Source organism: Protomyctophum parallelum (genome assembly GCF_964188405.1).
Source record: "Protomyctophum parallelum genome assembly, chromosome: 13".
Lineage (NCBI taxonomy): Eukaryota > Metazoa > Chordata > Actinopteri > Myctophiformes > Myctophidae > Protomyctophum > Protomyctophum parallelum.
The window spans coordinates 1,362,599-1,387,374 of NC_139708.1; the positions used below are offsets into that span (position 1 = coordinate 1,362,599).

A 24,776-nucleotide genomic window follows, 5' to 3' on the forward strand; every position below is an offset into this window, starting at 1 on the left:
ACATATGGCTCAAGTGCGTACAGCGTACAGTGTGGGAGGTATAAAGCGTCAAAATAAAGACTACTCCAGTGAAAAAATAAGTATAAAGTGTTACAATTACTAGAGTCTGGTTGCCCATTCGGGCAACCACACTAATAAGTCCCCAGGACTTTTTGGTATTATGCTTTTAGCCCAAATGTATGTCTGTACCCTGTGCTGTTTTCATTTCTGTCTAATAACGTAATTATTCAACGATTAAAGATATTGAAATAAGATTATTTGACAGTAAAGCCTGATGCATATTGCATACTCGACCAGAACAACAGACGTGAGTTTGTTTTGTCTTAGCTGATAAAACGGTGGACAGACAAATGTCACTGTTTGCTCTGACTGAAGCAGTGTACGTACACTACAGACTACAGTACTGCAACAGATTGCAGAGGTTGTGTTGTGTTTATGAATGGTCACTAGACAGACATTTAGCTGTTTTCACTGGCTTCACTGGTGACAGAATGAACCTGGTGCTGGGCTGAATGAGTGCGGAAATCATGCAGAACATCTGTGAGACTGTGACCAATCACAGTAGCCCTGCCAAACTAGTTTGGGTAGTTGCAACACCAACAAAGGTTCTCATCTCGTCCACCCGAACCTCTGATTGACTTTATATTGTAGTCTAACTGGACCCAGCCCAACTGAAGAAACGTCTTCAGTTGGCTTTGCTCATAACATTCCCAGATAATTAGGCTAGTATGCAACATTATCATTGATCTTATCCCACTGCTCATGCTTTTTCCTCTGGCACCCTAAAGGTTTGACATCTTGGTTTTAAACCATGTCATTAAGTAGTAAACATCTGACAAGTATCATTGGCTCTATCTGTCAACAACATTTTGTGCCTCAGGTCCTCAGCCCAAACTCATTGACCATCTCAGACAGTGACGTTTACATTATGCTGTCATTGATTGTATACAGTGCAAACATGAGCCTGTGACTTAAATTAGTATCTTCTTGCTACATGTACTTATTTGGATCAATGGATTCATTATGTGAGCCCTGCCTGTAAAGCTAGACAATGTAATGATTGATATGAATGGTCTAAAAATTGATTTGTGCACCGGCAGCATTTTGGTTTTATTTTTCCAAGATCTCAAAGCAAAGCAATCAAGGTAACCGTAGCACCATACCATGCTACTCCTGTGTTACAGGACTGTTGTGTGTGCATGACTGTTTATTGTACATTCCCTTTTCAACTTACATTTTGACTGAGTTTACAATGACTCACTAGTGAATTCTTATTGAAGATAGACTTAGACTGAGTTTACAATTAAACACTAGTGAATTCTTTTCCACTGCTGTCATTCCACGTGTTGGTTTGTCTGTCAGTGGCGTGCCTCCGGGAGGCTGTAGCAGGAATCATGTGGTGTGGCGCAAGCCGCGCAAACTGCCTTTCCTCTTCGTAGAAAGTGGTTCAGTGACTCACCAAGAATGTGATTAGTCACACAGATTCATGCAGTGGTGTGTTTATCTTTTAAGGGCCTCCGCGAGGGTGTGTTTCTCTGTGTGCGACTGAGTGACGGCATTGACGCGTATTAGTAGTTTAGTTTTGCTAGTAAGAATAAATCCTTAAGAGCAATCATATTTTTCTTATTGTTTTCAAACTCAGATTATGGCGAGGAATGCTAGGATATTTCCAAACCAGTGTTCAAAAATGGTTTGTCTGAAGTCTGAACCATTTGCTACACAGTGCTAAAGTCCTCAGGGTTCGTTTAACTGAGAATGTAAAGAATGACCAAACAAGAGCTAAACTAATACTGAGAATTTGACTGTGTGTGGATTGCAGAACATCCCCAGGGCCTCCGTGTTCCTCACACAGACGCAATGTCCCTGCCGTGTTGGCCTGAGGAGAGGACACACACGAGCAGGCCCGGGGGTGGGCAATAATAGGCTGTGGAACAAGTTCCTCGGCAGCCAGATGACGCCAAACATTCCCATTCCCGTCCGCCCACATCCCCTAAAAACACTGCCAGGTCCCGAGACTGAGTGGGAAGACAAATGTCCACGTAAAGCACACTGCCATCTGAGCCAAAACCCAGAGCCAACCCACTTGTGTGTGTGAACTCACACTGACACAGAGCAAGTCTTTAATGGTGGATATTTTGTGAATTAACTGTTTTCATTTATAGTCCTTAAAGGACAACTTTAGTTTTTTTCAACCAAGGTTCATGTTTTAGGTTGTTATGAGAGAAAGTAAAAGATGAGTGTTAATTTATTTCCATTTGCTGCTTTCTTTCATTTTAGGGATTTTAGCTGTTTTTGACAGGGGGGCGGGGGCATTCGAGCATGGGGCTAAATATGTATTTCTTTACAAAATGTTATAGCGATTTATTATTTTATTATTTACTATAGTCCTACTAGACCCCAAGAAATTACATCTGGCCACAGAAGATCACAGGATCTACTGAATGTGAAGGTAGCCTACTGGGGGGAAGCCACACTGTGTCATAGGCTCAATATGTCAGTTTGACACATTCAGTATATCCCGTGATATTTTGTGGCCAAATGTAATTTATTGGGGTCTAGTAGGACTATAGTAAAGAATAAAAAAAGAAATCGCTATAAAATGTTGTAAAGAAATACATATTTAGCCCTGTGCTCGAATGCCCCCGCCCCCCTGTAAAAAACAGCTAAAATCCCTAAAACGAAAGAAAGCAGCAAATGAAAAAAAAATTACACTCACCTTTTACTTTCTCTAATAACAACCTAAAACATGAACCTTGGTTGAAAAAAAACTAAAGTAGTCCTTTAAGCATGAGTTATACTTTGGTTGCCCATCCTGTCAAGCTTGTAGATCTGCTATTTTTGGTGTGTGATACTGGCACGCAACTAAGAATAAACCTGGCTTTAGAGACACCCAGGTGTGGAAACATTTGGGGTCAAACATGGCACTGTTTGATCTCTTTTTGTGTTTCACCCAAGAGGGAGTCCTTTGAAAATGTAATTGCCTCCCTTATAGGTCTCTTGTTACCATCTCTCATCACAGGAGGGGAAACATGATCAAATATTTTTTATTTAAGCTGTGTCTATTGTATGATATGACTATTTTTGTAACATAACCTGATCAGCAAGATATGTGTGGCTGTGCGTTTAGTTTTCACTTTCATTATTCAGTTTTTGTATGTCTTGTGTATGTGTGCGAATATTATTATTATATGAAATATTATATTAACCCATTCTGACCGGGCACCCATTTTGGTGTTGGCATCATGTTATGCTTTAGCTATTGAAAAATAGCAGATCTACAAGCTCATATCGCGCCACCGAGTGGCGCGATACGAGCTTGTAGGTCTGCTATTTATGAAAAATCGAAGAGCGATTGACATTTTTAGAATCTGATCTCAGGTCAGAATGGGTTCATCAGACCAGTGTGTGTCCGGCGGGAACCTCGTATGAATCTGATCTCAGGTCAGAATGGGTTAAAGTGGTGTGGACTTAACTGGTATAACAAACGCTTGATATTTGATATAAAACATCTGGTTGTATTGTGTCAGTCAGTCCACTACTGGGGCAAGCAGACCTGTATACACAAGGGTTCCTCTAGTATACAATATATATATATATATATATATATAGCCCTAGTACAGAGTGAGTGTATATTGTGTACATTGCTAGATGTCCTTGGTTACTGGCCTGGAGGTTAAACATCACCTGAGAAGGGGATGTGTGTGTGTGTGTGTGTGTGTGTGTGTGTGTGTGTGTGTGTGTGTGTGTGTGTGTGTGTGTGTGTGTGTGTGTGTGTGTGTGTGTGTGTGTGTGTGTGTGTGTGTGTGTGTGTGTGTGTGTGTGTGTGTGTGTGTGTGTGTGTGTGTGTGTGTGTGTGTGTGTGTGTGTGTGTGTGTGTGTGTGTGTGTGTGTGTGTGTGTGTGTGTGTGTGTGTGTGGGGGATTTCACTTTCAGGTACATTAGGAAGGCGATGCGAAAATGGGGTCATGGGGGGAGAAGGGTTTTTTTATCATGCCGTCACGGGTATGGGGTTGGATTGTAATTTTCAGGCCCATTGAAAACTATTAAACGGTGGTTGACATTTTCATGTCACAGACCCCCAAATTGATTTATATGCAATTGGCTGCAGACCCATCCGAAAATATTTTTGGCCAGGGACCCCCATGTGAGAAGAGATTTGTGTTTAATAATTTGAACTTTAATAATTCTAGGGAACCCCCCTCAGACCCTACTTTGAGAAACACTGCTCTAAATATGACAATTACAAAAAAATATATATATAACGTATAATAACAATTCTATATACACGTATATTATAAATGACATACACTATTGTTATTTCAATTCTATATTATTATTCAACTGTAGAATTTAAGAAAACCAAAGAATGTGTAGTTTCTGTTACCTAAGAACAAACTGCAGCGAAAACATTGGGTGAATGTCATAAAAATCTTTAAAAAACGGCACAATGGTTGGTGAATGAGGCTTACTGTTACAATAAATGGAAAAGGATTGTTACTGCTCTACAGCCTTCATTTTGGCATATGAATAGAACTTCATGTTGGGTAGTAAGTGACTAGATGTTATCAGGATTATGTAATCGGAATGTGTAGCAAATCGTATGTGTGTTGGGGGGGGGGGGGGGGGAGCAGGAAAATGGAAAAAGACTAGTCCTAATTCATTACGTAGAGAGCATTTGTAGCCTAGAATGAGGATCAGAAGAGGTGCACATCCATTTTCCATTTAAAGGCTGGTGCTGAACGTCAAAGTACTAAACTTAAAAATAATAATTTTATTTTTCTAGTTACGCCATTGCTGCTTATGACAGTAAGTCAAGGCAGTGTACCTACATGAACTGTTTTGAACTTTTCTACTTGTATTTTGTATTCATGTTTGTAATGTACCAGAGTCCTATAGCCAAAAAAAAAGTGTTTGTGGGCTTGCATATTGTGGAATTATTTGTGAAGAGGCCTTAATGAGCCCTTTTTAATCGGACCACACCCAGGTCCCCCATATAAAACTGTCGCTGTTAACATTTTTATGCACACTCAAGAAGGCTTGACACCGAAACGTGTCCGTGTCTGCGAGAGTTTCTTACTGTAAAACTGAAACGTGTCTGCCAGAGTTTCTTACTGTAAAACTGAAACGTGTCTGCCAGAGTTTCTTACTGTAAAACTGAAACGTGTCTGCCAGAGTTTCTTACTGTAAGAAGAGCAGTGGCGTTGGACACGTCGTTCAGCCCACTCGGGTGGTAAAACATGAATATGCAAAAGTGGTTGTAGCCTAGCAGCTAGCACAGGACGAGAAGACCTGGTTAACACACTGCACACCCCCCACGCCTCTGCCTCCCAGTTCTTCTGTGTGTGTGTGTGTGTGTGTGTAGTGCACACATGCAGAGATGACGGATCAGAATCACACACACACACACTTGCGCGCACGCAATAAAATAATTAGGACTGCATAGCTTTGCCTAAAACACTGAATTCTGAAAAGGACCGCATTTGGAAAAAGCCTGCCGCTGGCTCCCATTTGTTGAAGAGACATCTACCGGTATACATTTTCAAATTATATTGTTATTATGCTTAAATTATCGCTTGGGCTAAAACGCTGATCCTGCGGATAAAGTATATGTACATATAACTACAGGCGTTAATAACTACAGACATTAATATAGTCTACCGTATATTTATGTACAATTAATATAGCCTACATTTAACAAACAAGCTTGATTGACATTTGTAAATGGGGCAATACAAAAACTGCTACGAGGATAAATCCAGAAAAGCACCAAGGCTTCTTTACATCAGGTATAAAGTAAAACGAAAACGTGACAACCATATGGAAAAAGGGGCAGAAGAACTGGGAGGCGGAGGCGGGGGGGGGGGGGTGCGCTGCCCGGACCAGTGTCATCGCGCACAGGACACTGGTACACAGTACACACCCCATTTATATGCAACCATTGATGCTAATTTGTCCCGGCCCTCCTCTCTCGTCTCAAACTCATGCCGCGGCGGTGGCTCAGGGGTAGAGTGGCTGGATGGGAATCGCAAGGTTCCCAGTTCGAACCCGGCTCCCCCAGAGTTAGTTTCGAAGTGTCCTTGAGCAAGACTCTGATGTGCAGGTTAGTGCCTTGCATGGTTTCCGCCGCCATCGGTGTGTGAATGTAATGCACAGTCTATGTAAAGCTCCCTGCATAAAGGCGCTATATAAATGCACCATTTACCAATGCAACACAATCTTTTGTAGATTAGTAGTCTTTTACAATGAACGCTGGGGCTCCACTGGTTGCGTTGCGTTGCGTTTGACAGAGTCAAAAAATGAAGTGGGGCGAATGGGTGACGCCGTCCAAACGCAACATGCAGGATAAAGTTGGCAATGGACACGACGCTGATAGACGCCCGATGTCTGCAGTGGAGCCCCGGCATTAGGCATTTATTTAGCAGACGTTCTTAATCCACAGTTTGGGAGCCAGAAGAGAGAACAGTCTTGGACGTGTGGAATGTTGTCCCGGGTGTTTTAGAGAATTGATTGATTGATTGATTGAAATATTTATTAACAGTTTGTAGAATTTACAGTACATTTTAAGCACAAACTCAATACAAAGACTGTTAACTGTGAGTGGACGACCCAATTAAGCATTACACTTGTTTACAACAGGGTCCACATTGTTCAATTCATCAAAACATTTAGAGACATACAAACATTTAGAGACATACAAATAGACATTTCTATGTAGCTAAAGAACAGAACAGGAATTCAAGGTTCTTACAGTATCCCTGTGTTGGCTGATCTTTTATGATTGGGCTATTGAGGTAATCTGTTGAGTTAATCAAAAACACCCATTCACGCTATTCTACCAAAAACAAGCACACTCAAGCTTTCTTTAATGGTAAATGGTGCGCCTTTATCCTAACTTAAGCTCTTTACAATGTGCTTTTACATTCATCCATTCACACACAGACGGCAGAGAAAACCATGCAAGGCACCATCCGTGTGTTAGGATCACTAACCCAGGGGGGAAGTGTAGGAACCTTCCGTTCCCACTGCTGTTACAGTCAAATAAAAAGTCAAATTAATTTGATCTGGATAAAAGGAATAATTAAGAATAAGAAAAGGACATGAACCTGTGGATTTGCACCCTCTACCGATATTGACGTCAGACTTCGGTTCTCTATGGGCTACATATACTACATATGTGTGTCTGTCTGTGTGTGTGTGTGTGTGTGTGTGTGTGTGTCTGTGTGTCTGTCTGTGTGTGTGTGTGTCTGTGTGTGTGTGTGTGTGTGTCTGTGTGTCTGTGTACGCTACTGTATTTTAACTTTAAGTCCTAATGATGGTACCCGAGAGGCAATTATTTTCTGAGGTGATACTTGGTTGAGAACCACTGCTCTAGTCATCATCATGCAATAGGATTGTCCTGTTATTTAACCACAATAATATACCATGACATACTGTAAGTTTCATATATGATTCTTTACTCTAGCTTTAAAACTGAGGTTGGGCATTGCTAACGAGTCTGTGAGCTGCCGGCTGGCTGTTTGAACCGGTTTCAATGAGAGAGGAGGGGGGAGGGACTGGGAGCTTGCTGTTTATGTATGCATGTACATTCAGTTTCTCCTGAAAAGGATGTCCTTGTCCCTCCACCTTTTCATGTCCCTGACTGTATCACCCATGTGATTATTTGCCCCCCAACCCCCTAAATCACACCTCTGTTAGGATGGTCGTTTGAATGTGAAACCCAACCAATCCTAAGTGTTGCAGAGCAAATTAACATTGATAGCATTAGTGGCTGGCTGCCTATCAATGCTAGTGGGCGTAGGCCTACCTGTTTAAGTAGGCTACTGTACTGGCTACAACACACAACTACTTTTAAAACACAGCGAAGTGAGTACTAGAAGATACGTCAAGAAACGGTTCGACCACGCACGCATCGCGCAGTTACAGTAATATGTACGCAGTGGCTGGTGGTGGATTTGGCCTTCCTCGATAGAGATACTGATTGAACTGAATTTACAGCTGCAAGGTAAATTGTACAATTCTGTGTGTTGATCACATCAGATGGAACACTTGTAACTACTCACTGAGAATTTATTTCAAATGTGAAAATTGTAACTGTTCGTTTGTGAGTATCTACTCTGACCATTTGTAAGTTGAGCAAAACATTGAATTCTGAGCAGATTCTCTTATCCACCCAGACTATTTGTTTGTAAACAAAAGGGTAGTTTCCAAAGTGTGTACATGATTGTGTAGGTCACAATCATGTGGTTTTCATATCGTAAATATGAAGTTTGCCAAAATCGCATTTAATCTATGTCCGTTGTTTGTTTACATTTTAAAAGTGTCAACATTACTTCAATATAGTACAGACCAGCGGTTCTGACTACCCCCTGTGTCATAGTTGTTTTCTCTATTCTAAACCCCAGCCTCAACATCACGTCATACACCTAAATAAATGTATTACAATTTACAACTTATTTAGTACAGGCATATTTGTCATCATGTCTGTGTTTGGACAACATTGAATTGATTCTGGCCATAGCCAGAAGTAGTTTTGGAAACGACTCACTGCCCCCACACACACCAGCTCTATTAAAACATTCCTAAGATTCCTTTCTCAGATTTTGTGACATCTATCAGTATAAAACGTACTACCTTTTATGCTGGAGCCCCCCCTCCCCCCTGACTGCCTTCCGTCTCTACTGCTGCCTGAGACCAGCCTAGAACAATACAAACTGATAGGCCATCATCTATTCAACAAGGTGTAGCCTCTTTGCAAGCTGTGTGTGTTGCTCAGTGCTCACATCACATAGGAATAGCATGGCTAGGTAAAAGGACCAACATTTTCACAGCTGAAAGAGAGGTTTTCCTTACCCATCAACGGATATACAGGCTGTTTTTCCCGATAAGCATGGTAATGTTTAGTAATTTAATTTCAAATGAGTTCTACGTTTGTTTTACCTGTAAGTTTCACCTACTAAAATCTATCATTTTGAAATTGAATTGGGGCACTGCAAGTGTAATATCATGAAAGTAGATATTCTTCTTGCTAATGAACACAATTTGTAAAGGGATCTACTGTAGTTACTGCAGTGACAAACCTTTGTCAATTTGTCAAATTTTAGTTTGTTGAAACAACTGAGAACTGACAAGACAACAATGCTACTGCCACAGAAAGAAAAATATGTTTCTGTTAGACTGTTTGTGTGCAATGGGTTGAGGTGTCTCTGACTGACTACTGGAATGGGTGAGGCCCATTTTGCCTGTGTGTTCGCCATTCCGTCCCTGCCTATCTTCAGGTCTACAACTTTAAACATTGGCAATTATATGCCAGTCGTGTTGTGTTTGGGGATTTATACATCATGTTAGGACTACGTTTTTTCCCCTTCATTTTACTGCTTTGAAACACACACACACACACACACACACACACACACACACACACACACACACACACACAAACACAGAAGAGAGTTCAAAGCTACTCATTTTCCCTCCCCCTACATTTTTGTGTTATTTAAGCCAAGACATTGTTGCTCTTAGGTCACCTAGTTTCATACTTCACGTAGTTTCATATCATAATATCATATATACAGTATCATACTATCTTCAGCTTTAAAACTGAGTTTGAACATTGCTAATGATTCTGTGAGCTGCTGGCTGTTAGATTTAGTTTGAATGAGGGGGGGAGGATTGGGTTCTTGAGCTGGTGCTGTTTCTGTGTGGTCCTGTTCAACTCCTGTAGCAGTAGCACTGCAGTGTGTAGTTTCTCCCTGCTCTCACAATTTTCCAAAATAATAGAAAAGTTATTTGTGACTAGATTAGACGGCTTCATCGATAAATATAATTTTATTAAGCAACCACCAGTATGGATTCAGAACAAATAGGTCCACCTCGATTGATGGAGGTAGTGGAGGCCATTTCAAGGGCATAGATAAAAGGGAATATGCTGTGGGAGTCAGGTCCAGAGCCCGGGCAGAGGATTTTGTGCTGGTTCTGGACAACCGGCTATCCGACGGACCGGGCACTGCACTCCCTGTGGTGGTGTGGAGCGTGTGTCGAAATTGAAGTCGGTGGGGGCGAATGGTTTTCAAGTTACGTGAATTACGGACGTACAGAGACTTGGTGCATTTATAGAAAGATATTACATTATTGTCTCATTCTTTTTTTATTATAACATTATTGACTATTGACCCAATTAGCAGCCTATACTGATAATTTGAGCTAAAAGCAAGTAGTTTTCACTGTCTGGCACTTGCCTTGGAAAACGACCAATTGACAATGTGCTTGAAAAGGTTGCCCCCCTCTCCAACTGCTCCCGATGAGGAGCTCGCATGCTTGCCTCCATTGGACGGTGTCTGAGTGTGTACATGAATGGGTGAATCGAATGCACACAAAACACTAAAGCACTGATAAAGACACCATGGAAATGCAGACCGTTTAATATGGATTATTGACATCCAGAGATAGTAATGTAAAGGAATAACTAATGGCTAAACGTTAAGCTACTGGAGTGATAAAGACCACCTTCAAATCTGCAAAACGTCTGTTAGAAAATAGGTGTGACCGAATCCTGGCGCCAAAGTCCCAATGCGGGTGACGTGTGAGGTTACAGATAGGGCTATGATAACCAGCATGGCAACAGCTTACAATGTTGTATTATTCAGATCAAAATGTTGATCCATATATTATGGACCTATCCTATCTGACATATCTAACTAATCTATCCTAGTCTGACGTCACAAACCCCCAAATTTGGACTTTGTTGATCTAGAGCTCCATATATAGAGCTGGCAGAGATATCTACTGCTGACATCATGCTACAGTAAAACCCCATATATGGATATATAGCTGACTCATCTTCGTGACAGTCAGTGAGTTGTCACGAGCATCCAGTGGAGCACTATATAAAGCGTAGCTGGGGCAAGCACCATTTACTCCACTCCTCACGTACAGTATCTACAGTAAGTGCCTTGACCAGCTCTCACCAGGAGAGACTCGAGCACCTTTGGTATGAGTCAGGATGTTTGGCTGTGTTTCACTGCATTATACATGGTCTTCACATCCATGATCTTAACCTTCACGGTTGACATTTGGTTATGTTCTTAGTTTCTTACCGGACACCACTGCAGTGGGTCCTGGACTCAGATAACCAGTCTCCTTTGAGTAGTATTTTATAATGATCGGACACGTTGATTTATTGAATTGTTGTCTTGCATTATTGTAACTGTGTGGGTTATGTAGAGCCCGATCAGATCGCTAGTAATTATTTCACATATACACATGTCTCTTTTTTAAATTGGCTGTCATAAAATCTTTAAGGTTTTCACACTAAACGATTGATCAATGACAATTTAAGGCTACATTTGTTTTTATTCCGATTCATTTTGACGTCTCACGTACGTGCAGGCTCCCGTGATACATGCGTGATACCGACACAGGACGCTAGATCTTCTCACAGAGCCTTTCACACCGTGAGCAAAACCATGGCCATCAAAGCCCGGTCTGGAGTCAGATTGGGGGTTTTGTCGGCAAGTGCCAAAACGGCATTATCGGAACAAATATCTTGCAGTGTGTAGGGGCCCTCAGTGTGTAGGGGCCCTCAGTGTGTAGGGGCCCTCAGTGTGTAGGGGCCCTCAGTGTGTAGGGGCCCTCACAGGAGATTGTACATTGTGTTGCTAATGACTGTATACTCCCTTCCTTCACAGAGAGTCCAGTGAAGAGTGCAATGGGATCAGCAGTACTCTGTCAGTGGAGTCTGTGCCAGGGCCGAGACTGAACTGGTGTCCTGCCAGCGCCGCTACCCCTGCTCCAGTTCCCGCCCCGGGACCCTTGCCTACGCCCAGCCGTGCTAGCATGGGGGACGGCCTGGACGCAGCACAGATGTCGGGCAGCAGCAGCCAGGGGCAGCCCCCTGCCCAGCCTCCTAACATCGTGATTCCAGAGTACATCAACCCCAGTAGGCCCAAGCGTCAGACCAATCAGCTGCAGTTCCTGCTGAAGGTGGTGCTGAAGAATCTGTGGAAGCACCATTTCTCCTGGCCCTTTCAGTCTCCAGTCGATGCGGCCAAGCTTAACCTGCCGGTGAGTGCTTCCTCTATCCGTCTCTTTGTTCACAGTACCACACAACTGGGGAATGTCAGAGACGCATCAAGTATGAGGTGCACATAGTCAACAGATTTAATTCCAGTCAATGTGTCTTGCTGTATTATTTATCCCTTCATCGCACATAAATGAGGTAGTTGAAAATGTTGCAAAGTCAAGTTAATTGATTTAAATTGAAGAATGCATTATAGCTGCATCATGACTTTACAAATTTGCGACATTAAAATTAAATACCACACCTTACGGTACAACCAACTTTTAGTTTTTGTACTTCCTATGTCTTTGTTTAGACTTTAGAGCTTGTGATGAAGCGTTCTCTTCTTACTCAAGTTGTTTGTAAAGATTAGAGTAAGAGTTAGTTAGAGTTTAGAGCCCAAATAGAAATAGCCTACATTGAGAAGTTTCCTAATATTAAAACAAAACATTGTAAAATGTTCTCTGCTACCTTTTGCTAAGCATACACATTTCAAGTCACACCCGTTTCTTCATTTCTGTAATTTAGACTTTAACCCATTCTGACCTGAGATCAGATTCATACGAGTTTTCCACTGGACACACACTGGTCTGATTAACCCATTCTGACCTGAGATCAGATTCTAAAAAATGTCAGTCGTTCTTCGATTTTTCAAAAAATAGCAGACCTACAAGCTCGTATCGCGCCACTCGGTGGCGCGATATGAGCTTGTAGATCTGCTATTTTTAAATAGCTAAAGCATAACATGATGCTGACACCAAAATGGGTGCCCGGTCAGAATGGGTTAATGTCTTTGAATGCTTCTGTATGCTATAGATTTGCCCTTGTGTATGACATTGTACATTAACCTTGACTTAATTTATTTTAGGACTATTACTCAATAATCAAAACTCCTATGGACATGGGAACAATCAAGAAAAGGCTTGAGAACAGCTACTACTTTAATGCCCAAGAATGTATCCAAGACTTCAACACCATGTTTACCAACTGCTACATCTACAACAAGGTATGTACTGAAGCTGTAATACCGAATCCACATGGATATCATGTTATAGAACGCTGATGGATGCTGATTCATGCGCTCTGTCTCCCCCTACAGCCCGGAGATGACATAGTCTTAATGGCTGAGGCACTGGAGAAGCTTTTCCTCCTGAAGGTCTCAGAAATGCCTCAGCAAGAGACTGAAATTGTTGTCATGACAGGCAAGGGACGAGGTCGGGGCCGACAGGCGAGGGACGGAGGTATTCAGACTTCAGCAATTTGTTTGTCAATAAAAACCCATTTAGACCTGTGTATATAGTGTTATAACCACTAACCATTATTTTAAACTTGAGCTGCTGAAAAATAGCAGATGTACAAGCTCATAGTGCGGCACAGAGTGCCATGCTATGAGCTTTTGGATCTGTTGTTTTTGAAAAATTGTGAAAATGTGTGCAAATCTTTGAATATATATTCGTTCACAGCGAATGTTTTTAACCTAAATCTTTGCTTCTGGGGGTCCCTGTAACAACATATCTTTAGATGGGGGTCCCTGTAACAACATATCTTTTGATGGGGGTTGGCGGCCAAATATATATAATTTTGGGGCTCCTTGTGTGAAAACCACTGACATAGAAACACAGGTTTTTCAGAAAACCTGGACATTTTTAGAATCGGCCTCAGGTCTTGATCGGTTATCACATTTAACCCATTCTGACCTGAGATCAGATTCATACGAGGTTTCCGCCGGACACACACTGGTCTGATGAACCCATTCTGACCTGAGATCAGATTCTAAAAATGTCAGTCGCTCTTCGATTTTTCAAAAATAGCAGACCTACAAGCTCGTATCGCGCCACTCGGTGGCGCGATATGAGCTTGTAGATCTGCTATTTTTCAATAGATAAAGCATAACATGATGCTAACACCAAAATGGGTGCCCGGTCAGAATGGGTTATACAAATGTACTGTCTTCTGCCAGACAGTGTTTTTCATCTTATTGTGTCTTCCATCAAGGACTGAACTTGAAACCTGGACCCATTGTTGATGATTCTCCGTCCACAACGCCACATACCCGTGGCTTGTCCAACCCCCCGGCAGCACCGACGCAGACCAGAGGACCAGTGCAGGGCCCGCCTTCTCTACCTCCCCAGCCCATCATGCAGAGCCTTCCCCCTCGCGTGCCCCCTATATTACCAAGCCACGCACCACAGCTTGGACCGCCATACTCCCTGGGCCCATCGGACTGCTCCCCTCAAGTCCCGATGATGACCTCTGTGCCTCCACCCACCCTGATCAGCCACCCACCCGCCTCCATGCAGAGCACCGCCCCCATGCTGCAGGGCCAAGTAACCATGACCAAAGTGAGTGCAAATAATAATAATAATAAACTTTATTTGTATAGCACCTTTCATGACATCAAATGCAGCTCAAAGTGCTTTACAGAACAATGGAGAATAAAAGAAAAGCAAGGCAACGACATTAAAAAACAAGCAGTAATGCAATACAGTGAGGACATGAATAACAAAAAAATATAAGATCACTTAAAAGCAATGTTGTAGAAGTGGGTCTTGAGCTGAGCTTTAAAAATGTCTACAGAGGCTGCCTGACGAAGGTACAGAGGGAGCTTGTTCCATGCCGACGGCCCGTAGAAGCAAAAAGCTGCTTCCCCGTATTTTTTAGTTGCCATTTTCTTAGGCAAAGCGAGCAGGCCAGCAGTGGAAGACCTTAGCGGGCGGTTTGAGCTTATTGTTCAGCATTCTGCACAATGGGTGTTCTGTTTTTGGCATCTGATCTAATCATTGTCTTTTCGTGTTCTCTCCCATCTGTCTTGCTTTCTTTCCGTTCACCCATCTCCAGCAGAGAAAGAGCCAGAAAAGGAAAGCGGACACTACCACACCCACAGCGAATGACCAATTAAGCGAGTCCTCTCCCGTAGAGTCAAAGTCTGGGAAGACGCTGCCCAGGCGAGAGAGCGCGCGGCCTAGCAAACTGATAAAGAAGGAGGCCCCAGACTCCCAGCATCATATGGGCATGGGAGGACTGGGAGGACTGGGAGGACCAAGTGCAGGCCATAGCCCCAAGCCGCAGGATCAGCTGGGTTACTGTGCTAGCCTCGTTAAAGACATGCTCTCTAAGAAGCACGCTGCTTATGCCTGGCCATTCTATAAACCTGTGGATGTGGCCGCTCTCGGACTGCACGATTACCACGACATCATCAAACACCCCATGGACCTCAGCACCATCAAGGTGTGTTGAAAGTAGTGTTGGCCTTGTCACTTACAACACCTTACTTGTTGCTACTTCCATTAGTAATGGATTTACGTGTTGAAAAACTTGCTTACCATAAACAATGGGTAGCTCAGTCGGTAGGTCATGCATTCGATCCAGACTCCCTACGCAGTGGATGAGTAGCACGGCTTGATTGCAGTAAGTCCTGCAGTAAGGACTGGGAGTTGATGAGAAGTGGTGCAACTCCACATTAGCAATCTATCTCCCAGGGGTCTAGCAGATTCTCTTCTGATCCCATCAATAAGTCTCTTAAATTGGATATTGGACTATTGTGATATGGAATAAGAGTTCTATAAAAAAATATTGGATCAGGGAAAATCGGTATACTCAAAATCTAATGATCGCAATCGGAACGGGAGCAAAGATACGTGATTGGGACATCCAGATAAACAATACCAGATTCTTACCAGATTCTTGATGTGTTTATAGGTCAAGCTGGAGAACAGGCAATATAGGGAAGCCCAGGAGTTTGCTGCTGATGTACGGTTAATGTTTTCCAACTGCTACAAGTATAATCCACCAGACCATGAGGTTGTAGCTATGGCCCGCAAACTACAGGTAAAGGTGTTTTAACATGGATATAATTAGGATTGCTCTGGCAAAAACATTGCCATGGCAGTGTTTTCACCATCTAATTAAACTCGTAGCTCATTGGGGCTACTACTTTGTGCTTTGTATGTTTATAATCGTACATTTCAGTGAGAAACGACCTCTACCGTATATATTATACACGCTTGCTCAGATTGTCCGTCTCTCCTCATTTCTTCCAGGACGTCTTTGAGATGCGCTTCGCTAAGATGCCAGACGAGCCCGAGACCAAGCCGCTGCTCTCCGCCCCGCCTCCCCCCCTGCACCACCCCGCCCCCGTCAAACCCCAGCCGCCGCTGTGCCGCGTGGCGCCCGTGGTGGCGTCCTCCGACAGCTCCAGTGACTCGTCCTCCGAGTCGGAGTCTTCCACCGACGACTCCGAGGAGGAGCGTGCCCAGAGACTGGCAGAGCTCCAGGAGCAGGTCAGTGAGGTCATACAAGTTCATTGATGTTCTTTGGCGTTTATCAAACATTGGGTTGGGCACTGCATATGTGTGGGTCGCCAGTAATATCCCCCTTTTATATATATATATATATATATATATATATCTCTTATTTTAAAATATTTAAAAAAATTAAAACAATTCCAACACACATATTTAATATATAATATCAGAAAAACTAATATTTTCCATAAATATAAGAGAATGTTTAAGAAGTATTGAAAATAGCAGATCTACGTATATACTCACAACACGACGCGAAGCGACGCGTTGTGTGAGCTTGTAGATCTGCTATTTTCACTAGTTTGTGGCAAAAGTCTTAATTTCTCTTTTGGGTCTCGACTCTCGTTTGGGAACCACTGCTTTAGCCAGTTGTCCAGTTTTTTTATTCCTTTTCTGGCCTTCTCTCGAAAACAGCTCAAGGCTGTACATGAGCAGCTCGCTGCACTGTCCACGCCGCAAACCAGCAAACCAAAGAGAAAGGAGAAGGAGAAGAAAGAGAAGAAGAAAGACAAGCATAAGAAGAAAGGAGGAATGCCTGGTCCGGTAGACGAGAACCTGGATCCCACATCCGTGTCCCAGCTCCCCAAGAAGTCAAAGAACCATAACAATACCAACAAGGAAGTTGTCCCCAAGAAGAAGTCTAGGTTAGTCAATTAATATTACACCCAACACCTCAACGCAGAAGTAAGCATTCTGTACAATGCCCTGAGGTACTGTGATATATGGCGCCTATTCAGTTGGCTTGTAATTACAAAAACAATGTTGTATTTTCTCCCCAATCTCTTAAAGCTATGTTTGTATTTTGTGACCCCTTAGCAAAAAGGACGTGGTGAAAAACAACCACCCGGTGAGCATGCAGTCTGCTCCCAGTCTGGAGGACGACCTCGGGGCGGCGGGGTCGTCGGCCTCGGGGGAAAAGTGCAAGCCTATGTCGTACGAGGAGAAGAGGCAGCTAAGCCTAGACATTAACAAGCTTCCCGGAAACAAGCTGGGACGAGTTGTGCACATCATCCAATCCCGGGAGCCTTCGCTCAAGAACACCAACCCTGATGAGATCGAGATCGACTTTGAGACACTGAAGCCTTCGACTCTGCGTGAGCTGGAGAGATACGTGTCGTCGTGCCTCCGCAAGAAGAAGAAGGCTCCTGGTGAGTGACTGTAGAGAATCAGAACGGGTCACTCTCCTTGTTCTTTTATGTTATTATTTTAGCCTGAACGTGATATATGATCATGCTCTTTTCCTGTCTGCAGTTGTTGACAAGCCCATGGAAACCACGACTTCCTCCAAGAAGGCTGGGTCCTCCTCAGAAAGCAGTGGCTCCAGCTCAGACAGTGAGCGTGAGGAGACCACGGGTAAGGATTGGTTCTTTGAAACCTCTGGATTTATGATCCTCTATGAAAGTAAACCTCTGGATTTATGATCCTCTATGAACGTGAAACTAAACCAGGCTTCTTTTCAGGAGTGGCCCCGAAACAACAGAAGAAGAAAGGCCAGTCTGTGAAGGAAGGGAGGAAAACTCATCCCACTCATGTTCAGGGTGGTTCTACTACAGCCCTGGCTGGACCTCGCTCCCAGGCACAAGGTATCCATCCTGGCATCCAGCTGAAGCAGCAGCATCAGCCTCCTCCCCCCACAGGCTTCATCGCTCCCCCTGTAGCGCCTCTGGAGTCTTCCCAGATGCTAGAGAACAGCTTTGACTCCCTGGCGACGCACTTTGGCCCGCCCCTCATGCATCTGTCCCACCACGCTGGTAACTCTTCCTCACCCGCTCCCCCTCACCCACTCAACGCTCACCCTGCCGCTGTGCCAGTGTCTCCGGAGACTCACCCCTTCCTCAACCCTGTCCTCCCATCTCCAGGTATGGATCCACATATTTGTGGTAATCATTTGGACAGGGGTTATGTTGCCTTATTTCAACCATAACCATAATAACTAGAGAACGGATGGTTGCATATAATAAAACGTGGTGTGAATGAGTGAGTTGCTCGAATAATTCCTGGGTTGAAAAGCATATTGTTTGAGGGAAGTATGCACACTATTGCGGGCAGTCTTTCTAGTTTTTAAATCAACTTTTTCTTTTCCTATCTTTCTTGACCACATTTCAGCCTTGCACATCGCCCTGCCCCAGCAGCCTTCTCGGCCCAGTCACAAGGCAGCAGCGCTACCTCCCAAGCCCCCCCAGCACCAGCCAGCAGCACCGCCGCCACCTCAGCAGCAGCAGCCGCCACCCATCCAACAGCAGCTGCAGCCCCCCCAGTCATCAGGCCCTCCACAACATCAGCTTCCCTCTCACATGCTCCACCCTCCTCAGCCTGTGCACCAGCGGCCTCTGTCCCCTCCAACACTCACCCCCCAAGGCTTGCTCTCCTCCCAGCCACCCCAGATACTGCTGGAGGAGGACGAGGAACCGGGCCCTGCAGTGCCCCTAAGCCAAGTACAGCTCTACCTGCAGCAGCTCCAAGGCCGCCAGTCCCAGCAGACCCAGCAGTCCCAGCAACTCATGCAGACTCTCCAGGCCCAGGCACGTCAGCAGCAGCACCAACAGCAACAACATCAACACCCACAGCAGCTGCAGCAGCAGCAGCCGCAACCAAGCCAGGCTCCTCTCTTGCAGTCTGTCCAAGTGCAGTCTCAGTTGTCCGCTCAGACCTCCCTGCCTCCTCCCCAACTCTCTGCCCAGCCTCAGGCTCCGCCAGCCCCGTCACACCAAGCCCAGCCCCAACAGATGCACTCGAACCCAGCCCGCCATATGCAACACACACAGCAGATGGGTTACCAGCAAGGCCCTGGTCAGACTGGTCAGTCCCAGATCACACAACACAAGGTAGCCCTGCCCACCACCAAAGCACAGCAGATTATCCAGCAGCAACCCTCCCCTCGCCAGATCAAACCTGACCCGTATAACACTGGTAAGTGTGTGTGTGTGTGTGTGTGTGTGTGTGTGTGTGTGTGTGTGTGTGTGTGTGTGTGTGTGTGAGTGTGAGTGTGAGTGTGAGTGTGAGTGTGAGTGTGAGTGTGAGTGTGAGTGTGAGTGTGAGTGTGAGTGTGAGTGTGATTATTTGTAGCACTGCTGTGGATGAAGCAGGCTGTAGTGTTAAGGATTTTCTTCCTGTCTTCCAGGTCATGCGAGGGAGAACCCTTCCCCTCTCATGATGCACTCCCCACAACTACCACAGTACCCACCTGTCACTCACCAGTCTCCACCTCAGATCATGCAGCCTAAAAAGGTGAGTAACATTGCTTGACATAGCTATACAGTTGATCACTTGGGGATTAATTTTTTTTTGTGCGGATCTGATGAGTAAAACAAATGTGAGGAGGAGTGCTGCTGAAACGGTTATCTGGGTGCACACATTGTTATCCATCCTGTTAGCTACAGTAATGTTACTAATAGTACTAAGTTGATATTCTTGTAACTAGATAACCTAGCACTGTTGGCTAACATTAGCATAACGTTAAGATAAGATAGTACTAAGTGTCCAGGGTGTTCCACTAGTGCTGCCGTTCTTGTGAGCTGCATCCTGAGCCTTGTCTCCAATAGAGCAGAGCCTACATCAGGAAAATGATAATTCAAATACTTATGTGTGCTTGAGCCATGGCTGCTTAGAAACCTCAATGTGACTGTATGTGTATATCCTATTCAGAATCAGAGCTGTGAGATTGAACCACAATCCAAATTTTGTCATACAACTAATATTTATGTTACCATTTGCTTTGCGTGCAGCAGAGGCCTCCTCCAAGTCACGCTGTGGTGAAAGAGGAGAAACCGCTCCCCAGAGGAGAACCCTTCAACCCTGCTATGAGACCAGACCATCACAAACATCCTGACAACAAGTCCTCTCTACCTGGCCACGGCCAACAGAGTGAGTAACATAACAAGTCTACTTCCGGTTCCTGTTTTACCTGTCTGTGATCTGTGATGGTGGATGCTGAGACTGTCTGCTTGTGTTGTGCAGATGTGAAGTCCATGGACACCTCCCGCCCTGTCATCCGTTCCTCAGAGTCCACTGGGCCATCCCCGTTACTGCAAGACAAGGAGAAGTTTAAGCAAGAGCCCAAGATGCCTGTTGCCCCCAAAAAGGTACAGGTGGGTGTTTGTCTGCAGTTTGTCATTAGTGCATTACGTTGGCTTGATTTGAAAGTTAAAACATGCTGGCATGGCAAAATAATAATTCCCATAAATATCCATATAAAATATAACCACTACTATATACTGTAGATGTCTGTCTTGCTCCACATTTGCCATCAAAGCAGTCACTTTTGTTATTAATTCAACACATGATACCTGATCAATAATGATGATCTCTCTTCCTCTTGTTACCGTCTTGTCCTTTTACAGGATGTGAAGGTGAAGAATATGGGCTCATGGGCTAGCCTGGCACAGAAGTCTACGTCGGCCCCTTCATCCGCGGTGAAGTCCTCGAGTGATAGCTTTGAGCAGTTCCGCCGTGCTGCCAGGGAGAAGGAGGAGCGGGAAAAGGCGCTGAAAGCACAGGCAGAGCAGGCAGAGAAAGACAGGCTCCGCCGAGAGCAAGAAAAACTACGGTAAGAACAGGCCGAGAGCGGAGACGCTATGGCTTTAAGCATTTTGACTTGACCTGGGTATTAACTCACCGCTCGGTCTTCCCAGGGGTCGGGACGAGGAGGAGGTAATGGAGCCACCCAGAAGGCTGCACGAGGAACCTCGCAGTAGGCGGCTGGAACAGCAGCAGCACATTCAGGCCCCTTCGCAGCAGCAGCAGGAGCCCCCACCTGCTGCTGTCCAGCAGCCACCCCAGCCCCCCACGCCACCTCAGGCCTCAGCACAGAGTGCACTGGACCAACAGAGGGAGCTAGCACGCCGCAGAGAACAAGAAAGGAGGAGGAGAGAAGCGGTGAGATTTTGCCTTATTTTTAAAGTGTCCGTGTTTATTTTTACGTTTTCGTCTCTTTAGATTCTATATAGAATTGGGAAACAAAGGTCGTGAGCTGGTGTTGAACTGTATTATACAGGAATTTGACAGAAATATTTAATTTTCATGGGACAAAGTCTTTCTTGTTGTTTTCGGCCTCTCGCGTCATCAACCCATTTAACCCATTGCTCTTTTTTTCCTTCCCAGATGACGGCAACCATTGACATGAACTTCCAAAGTGACTTAATGGCTATCTTTGAAGAGAATCTCTTTTAAGGTGGAGCTCAACAGAAACGTTAACTGCAAAAAAGAAAAGGATCTTCCTCTGAAATGAAATAGTGATCATGTACTACAGAGGGACAAGGAGTCTTTGTAGACATGGCGTGGCCCTCAGAGACTGAATTAAATAGCTGGACTGGCCCACAGTGACGTGCGGCCATCGGCTACCAGCCCTGGGGACCGAAAGGACATGGTGAACAGGGAATACAGCATTGTACTGACTGTAACGAGAGAGAAAGGACTCCTGTTGACACAATTACTGTTGTCACATGTCTCTTAAATGGCGTGTGCGGGAGCAAAGGCGAACAATAATTGTAAAAGGAAAAGACGTCCCAACAGCTATGAAATGCTCTGAAAAAGTACTGACAGACTGCCGAGGTGTTGTGAAACTGCCAGATGTCTGAGGTGGTGAAGAAGACTGGTCTTTTTATGTTCTGTTTAGTTTTGTTGTATGTTGAACACATGCAAGGGTGGGTTCCAGGAGAGGGGTAAGAAGAAGGAGCGAAGAAAAAAAAACGTACATACTGTAAAACATATTTCTCAGCAGAGAAGGTACAGTTTGCCTTACACACTATTTCCTATACAGATGGTATGTTCTGTGGCCTGGACACATGAACAAACCAATAACAACAGTTAAAACCAGGAGTGGGAGCAGTGCAGATCTTTTTCATCATGTAGGATCTACTGAAAGAAGTATTTTCTTATAGTACTATAACTGTTTATTTTGGATCTTTGTTGTTTTGTTTTTATCTTCTCACCAATACACTCCGCCACCAATGTCTATGCCAAACAATCCATTATCCTTTTATGCTAAAAGTCCTGGTCCCAAAACATGTAGGTAGCTAGCAAAAACTCCCCTAATATATGCATTATTGTTATTCCAGCAAGTATTTATCAAAAACAGAATAATTTGAAGTTTTTTGTATTACCATGTCTGTTTGTGTGAAGATAGAGCAGGATCTTGCTGGTAGAGAGTGGGGGGGAAGTCCAGCTGTTTCTGAGCTTTAGTTAGATTATGGTTTCATAATGACAGTAACACCATTATGTGTATTACACCTGGCGGTGGGAACACTTCTTTCATTGGCCTCTTTGCAACCAGCACACATTTCACACTACTGAACCTGTTAATTTAATGAAAAAGGTGACATGCTCCTTGTCCTTTGTTCCCCCAATTGGCCAGGATTTTATTCTGATCTGATTTAACCGCTTGAACCCTAGCATCCCAATTCTGGGGCAAACAGGCGAAAATAGAATATCTAGTGTTTTTGGAAGGAGAGATTTGGTGTAATGGGAAATACTAGAAGGTCTGGTATAGAGCCCTGAAGGGTTAAGTAGACAGGGTTTAAGTGGTTAACTGTTTTGGTTTAATAGCAATATGCAAAGAGGGGAGAACAATCAAGGAGATAAAACACTGAACAACTTAATTACCCTGATAACAGACACTTCCTGTAGAGTTTTCCATACTTGTTGCAGGGATTGGCACTCGATTAGTCTTTACAACACATTTTCCTAATTTATTGAGGGCACGCTGTTGACAGTGCAAGTATAATAACCAGAAGTTATGAAAAAGAAAACATTGAAAAAAACAAACAAAAAGTCTTGATTTATATCATTGTTCTTTCGATAATAGTGGATGTGAGTTCTGATTCTGTTATCTGAGACATTGTTAGGATTGGGGATTATTGAAATCTAACTTGATCTCATCCTCTTGACTTGTCTGTTATGGTGTTTTCTCCAGTGCCTGTATTGTGTTGCGAATCTAGGTGGCTTATTACACTTAGGGTAGGAAGGGGTGAGTACGGACTGGGTGGTGTAATATTTGGTGGGGAGGGAGATTTTGGAACTTTGTGTACAAAGGAAAGTCAACATTTTATATTTTACCCATTATCAATAATCAGGTTTTAAATTTAGTTTTAGCTGGACTTCTATGACGAGTGTACACACTTGACAACTACTTTTTCATTTTGTTCAATCATGCAATTTTAGATAGATCCATTTCCGCATTGCCACATTAGCATTTGAGTGTACGTCTAGGTGTGTGAATGTGTATATTTGGATGGCTGTGCGACTGTATGTGTTTTTTGTTTGTGGTGCAGGGAGACATGTTCCCCATTGTAGATAAGCATTCTGTTGGTGAGGAGATTAAACGATGCTTCAGGAGAACTTGTTTCTCTGCTTAAGTCACCTTTTATTTCTATGAAGTCCACCATATATGAATATATATAATTTTTATTATTAGAATGGTTTAAAAAAAGAAAATAAGGGGTTAAAGAGAAAAACTTCATTCCTTTAAAGCCTGATTTATGCTTCGGCAAAAAAAAAGTGCTGTGCAACAAAAATACGATTTTCAACCGAAAAAGCATCAACACGTTACAGCAACGTGACTTCGCTTGACAAAAGTCATGTATTTTCAACTGAAAATACTATTTTTGTCAAGCAACACTTTTCATAATGCCTAATTTATGCTCCGCTGTACGTGCGTCACCGTCGTATGACGAAGCATAATTTGGGCTAAATGGGTTATGCCGTTTTCTTTTTCACAATAAGTGTTGGACATAATGTGCCATGGGTTCTACAGAGAATGTGCTGACCTGCAGCTCAGCTCAGAGTTCGCTTTATTCAGGTATTTTATTTTGTGTTACACCTTTTTGGGGGGAGGGGGGGTTGTGTTCAGACATTTTCCTCGATTATTGTTTGGTATGTGAGTGGTCTATCGAGGTCTTCAATCTGTTATGATCATTGAATAAACTCATCTCTTTTATAGAAAATAAAAAAATGAAATAAATATTGTTGGTCTTTTTTTTATTCATGTATCCAAGAGATCCAAAAAGGATTGATGTCAATTGCTAGTTGACTAAAAAAGCAAGCAGACAGTTGCTATACATCAAAGCAGGAGCAGTGTATGGGAAGTGTGCCCATGGCAATCCATTTAAAGCTCACTAGGGGAATCACAGCAGCTATAAAGTATATAGTTGTGTTTCCACTAGAGTGACTAGAATATCAGATGTCGTGGGAGACCTGAATTTTTGATCCACGATACCTGCATCTTTGAATCAAAACATACAACATGCCCCCCTTTTTTCCCCTATTCATTGAATATGAAGGACAAGCCATAGGCAGACCTTGTATTGAACTGTAGTTTCCTGTGCTTTTTTCTGCAAACTGTTAAAGTTCAATCAATAAGATGCACAAGATTTAGTGTGAATGTTTCCTCCCAATAGTGATTTTTGACATGTAGACCAAAT

General features: G+C 43.6%; 1 protein-coding gene across 7 annotated transcripts in view; it reads left to right on the plus strand.

The window, feature by feature from the left end:
• Nucleotides 1–24,316, plus strand: part of brd4 (bromodomain containing 4) — a 43,651-nt gene extending 19,335 nt beyond the window's left edge. For 2 of the 7 annotated variants that reach the window (XM_083780671.1, XM_083780667.1), the window contains exons 2-19: nt 11,685–12,060; nt 12,924–13,061; nt 13,155–13,296; nt 14,051–14,397; nt 14,894–15,283; nt 15,755–15,883; nt 16,096–16,344; nt 16,774–17,003; nt 17,176–17,507; nt 17,611–17,712; nt 17,820–18,218; nt 18,466–19,269; nt 19,481–19,587; nt 20,085–20,223; nt 20,317–20,447; nt 20,700–20,905; nt 20,991–21,234; nt 21,460–24,316. In XM_083780671.1, coding sequence (XP_083636797.1) covers nt 11,833–12,060; nt 12,924–13,061; nt 13,155–13,296; nt 14,051–14,397; nt 14,894–15,283; nt 15,755–15,883; nt 16,096–16,344; nt 16,774–17,003; nt 17,176–17,507; nt 17,611–17,712; nt 17,820–18,218; nt 18,466–19,269; nt 19,481–19,587; nt 20,085–20,223; nt 20,317–20,447; nt 20,700–20,905; nt 20,991–21,234; nt 21,460–21,528 — 4,386 coding nt within the window. In that variant the 5' untranslated portion in view covers nt 11,685–11,832 and the 3' untranslated portion in view covers nt 21,529–24,316. Of the gene's footprint in view, nt 1–11,684; nt 12,061–12,923; nt 13,062–13,154; nt 13,297–14,050; nt 14,398–14,893; nt 15,284–15,754; nt 15,884–16,095; nt 16,345–16,773; nt 17,004–17,175; nt 17,508–17,610; nt 17,713–17,819; nt 18,219–18,465; nt 19,270–19,480; nt 19,588–20,084; nt 20,224–20,316; nt 20,452–20,699; nt 20,906–20,990; nt 21,235–21,459 lie in introns of those variants that run through there. The other 5 variants (XM_083780669.1, XM_083780668.1, XM_083780670.1 and 2 more) reach the window with 5 other exon arrangements.
• Nucleotides 24,317–24,776: the final 460 nt, after the last annotated feature.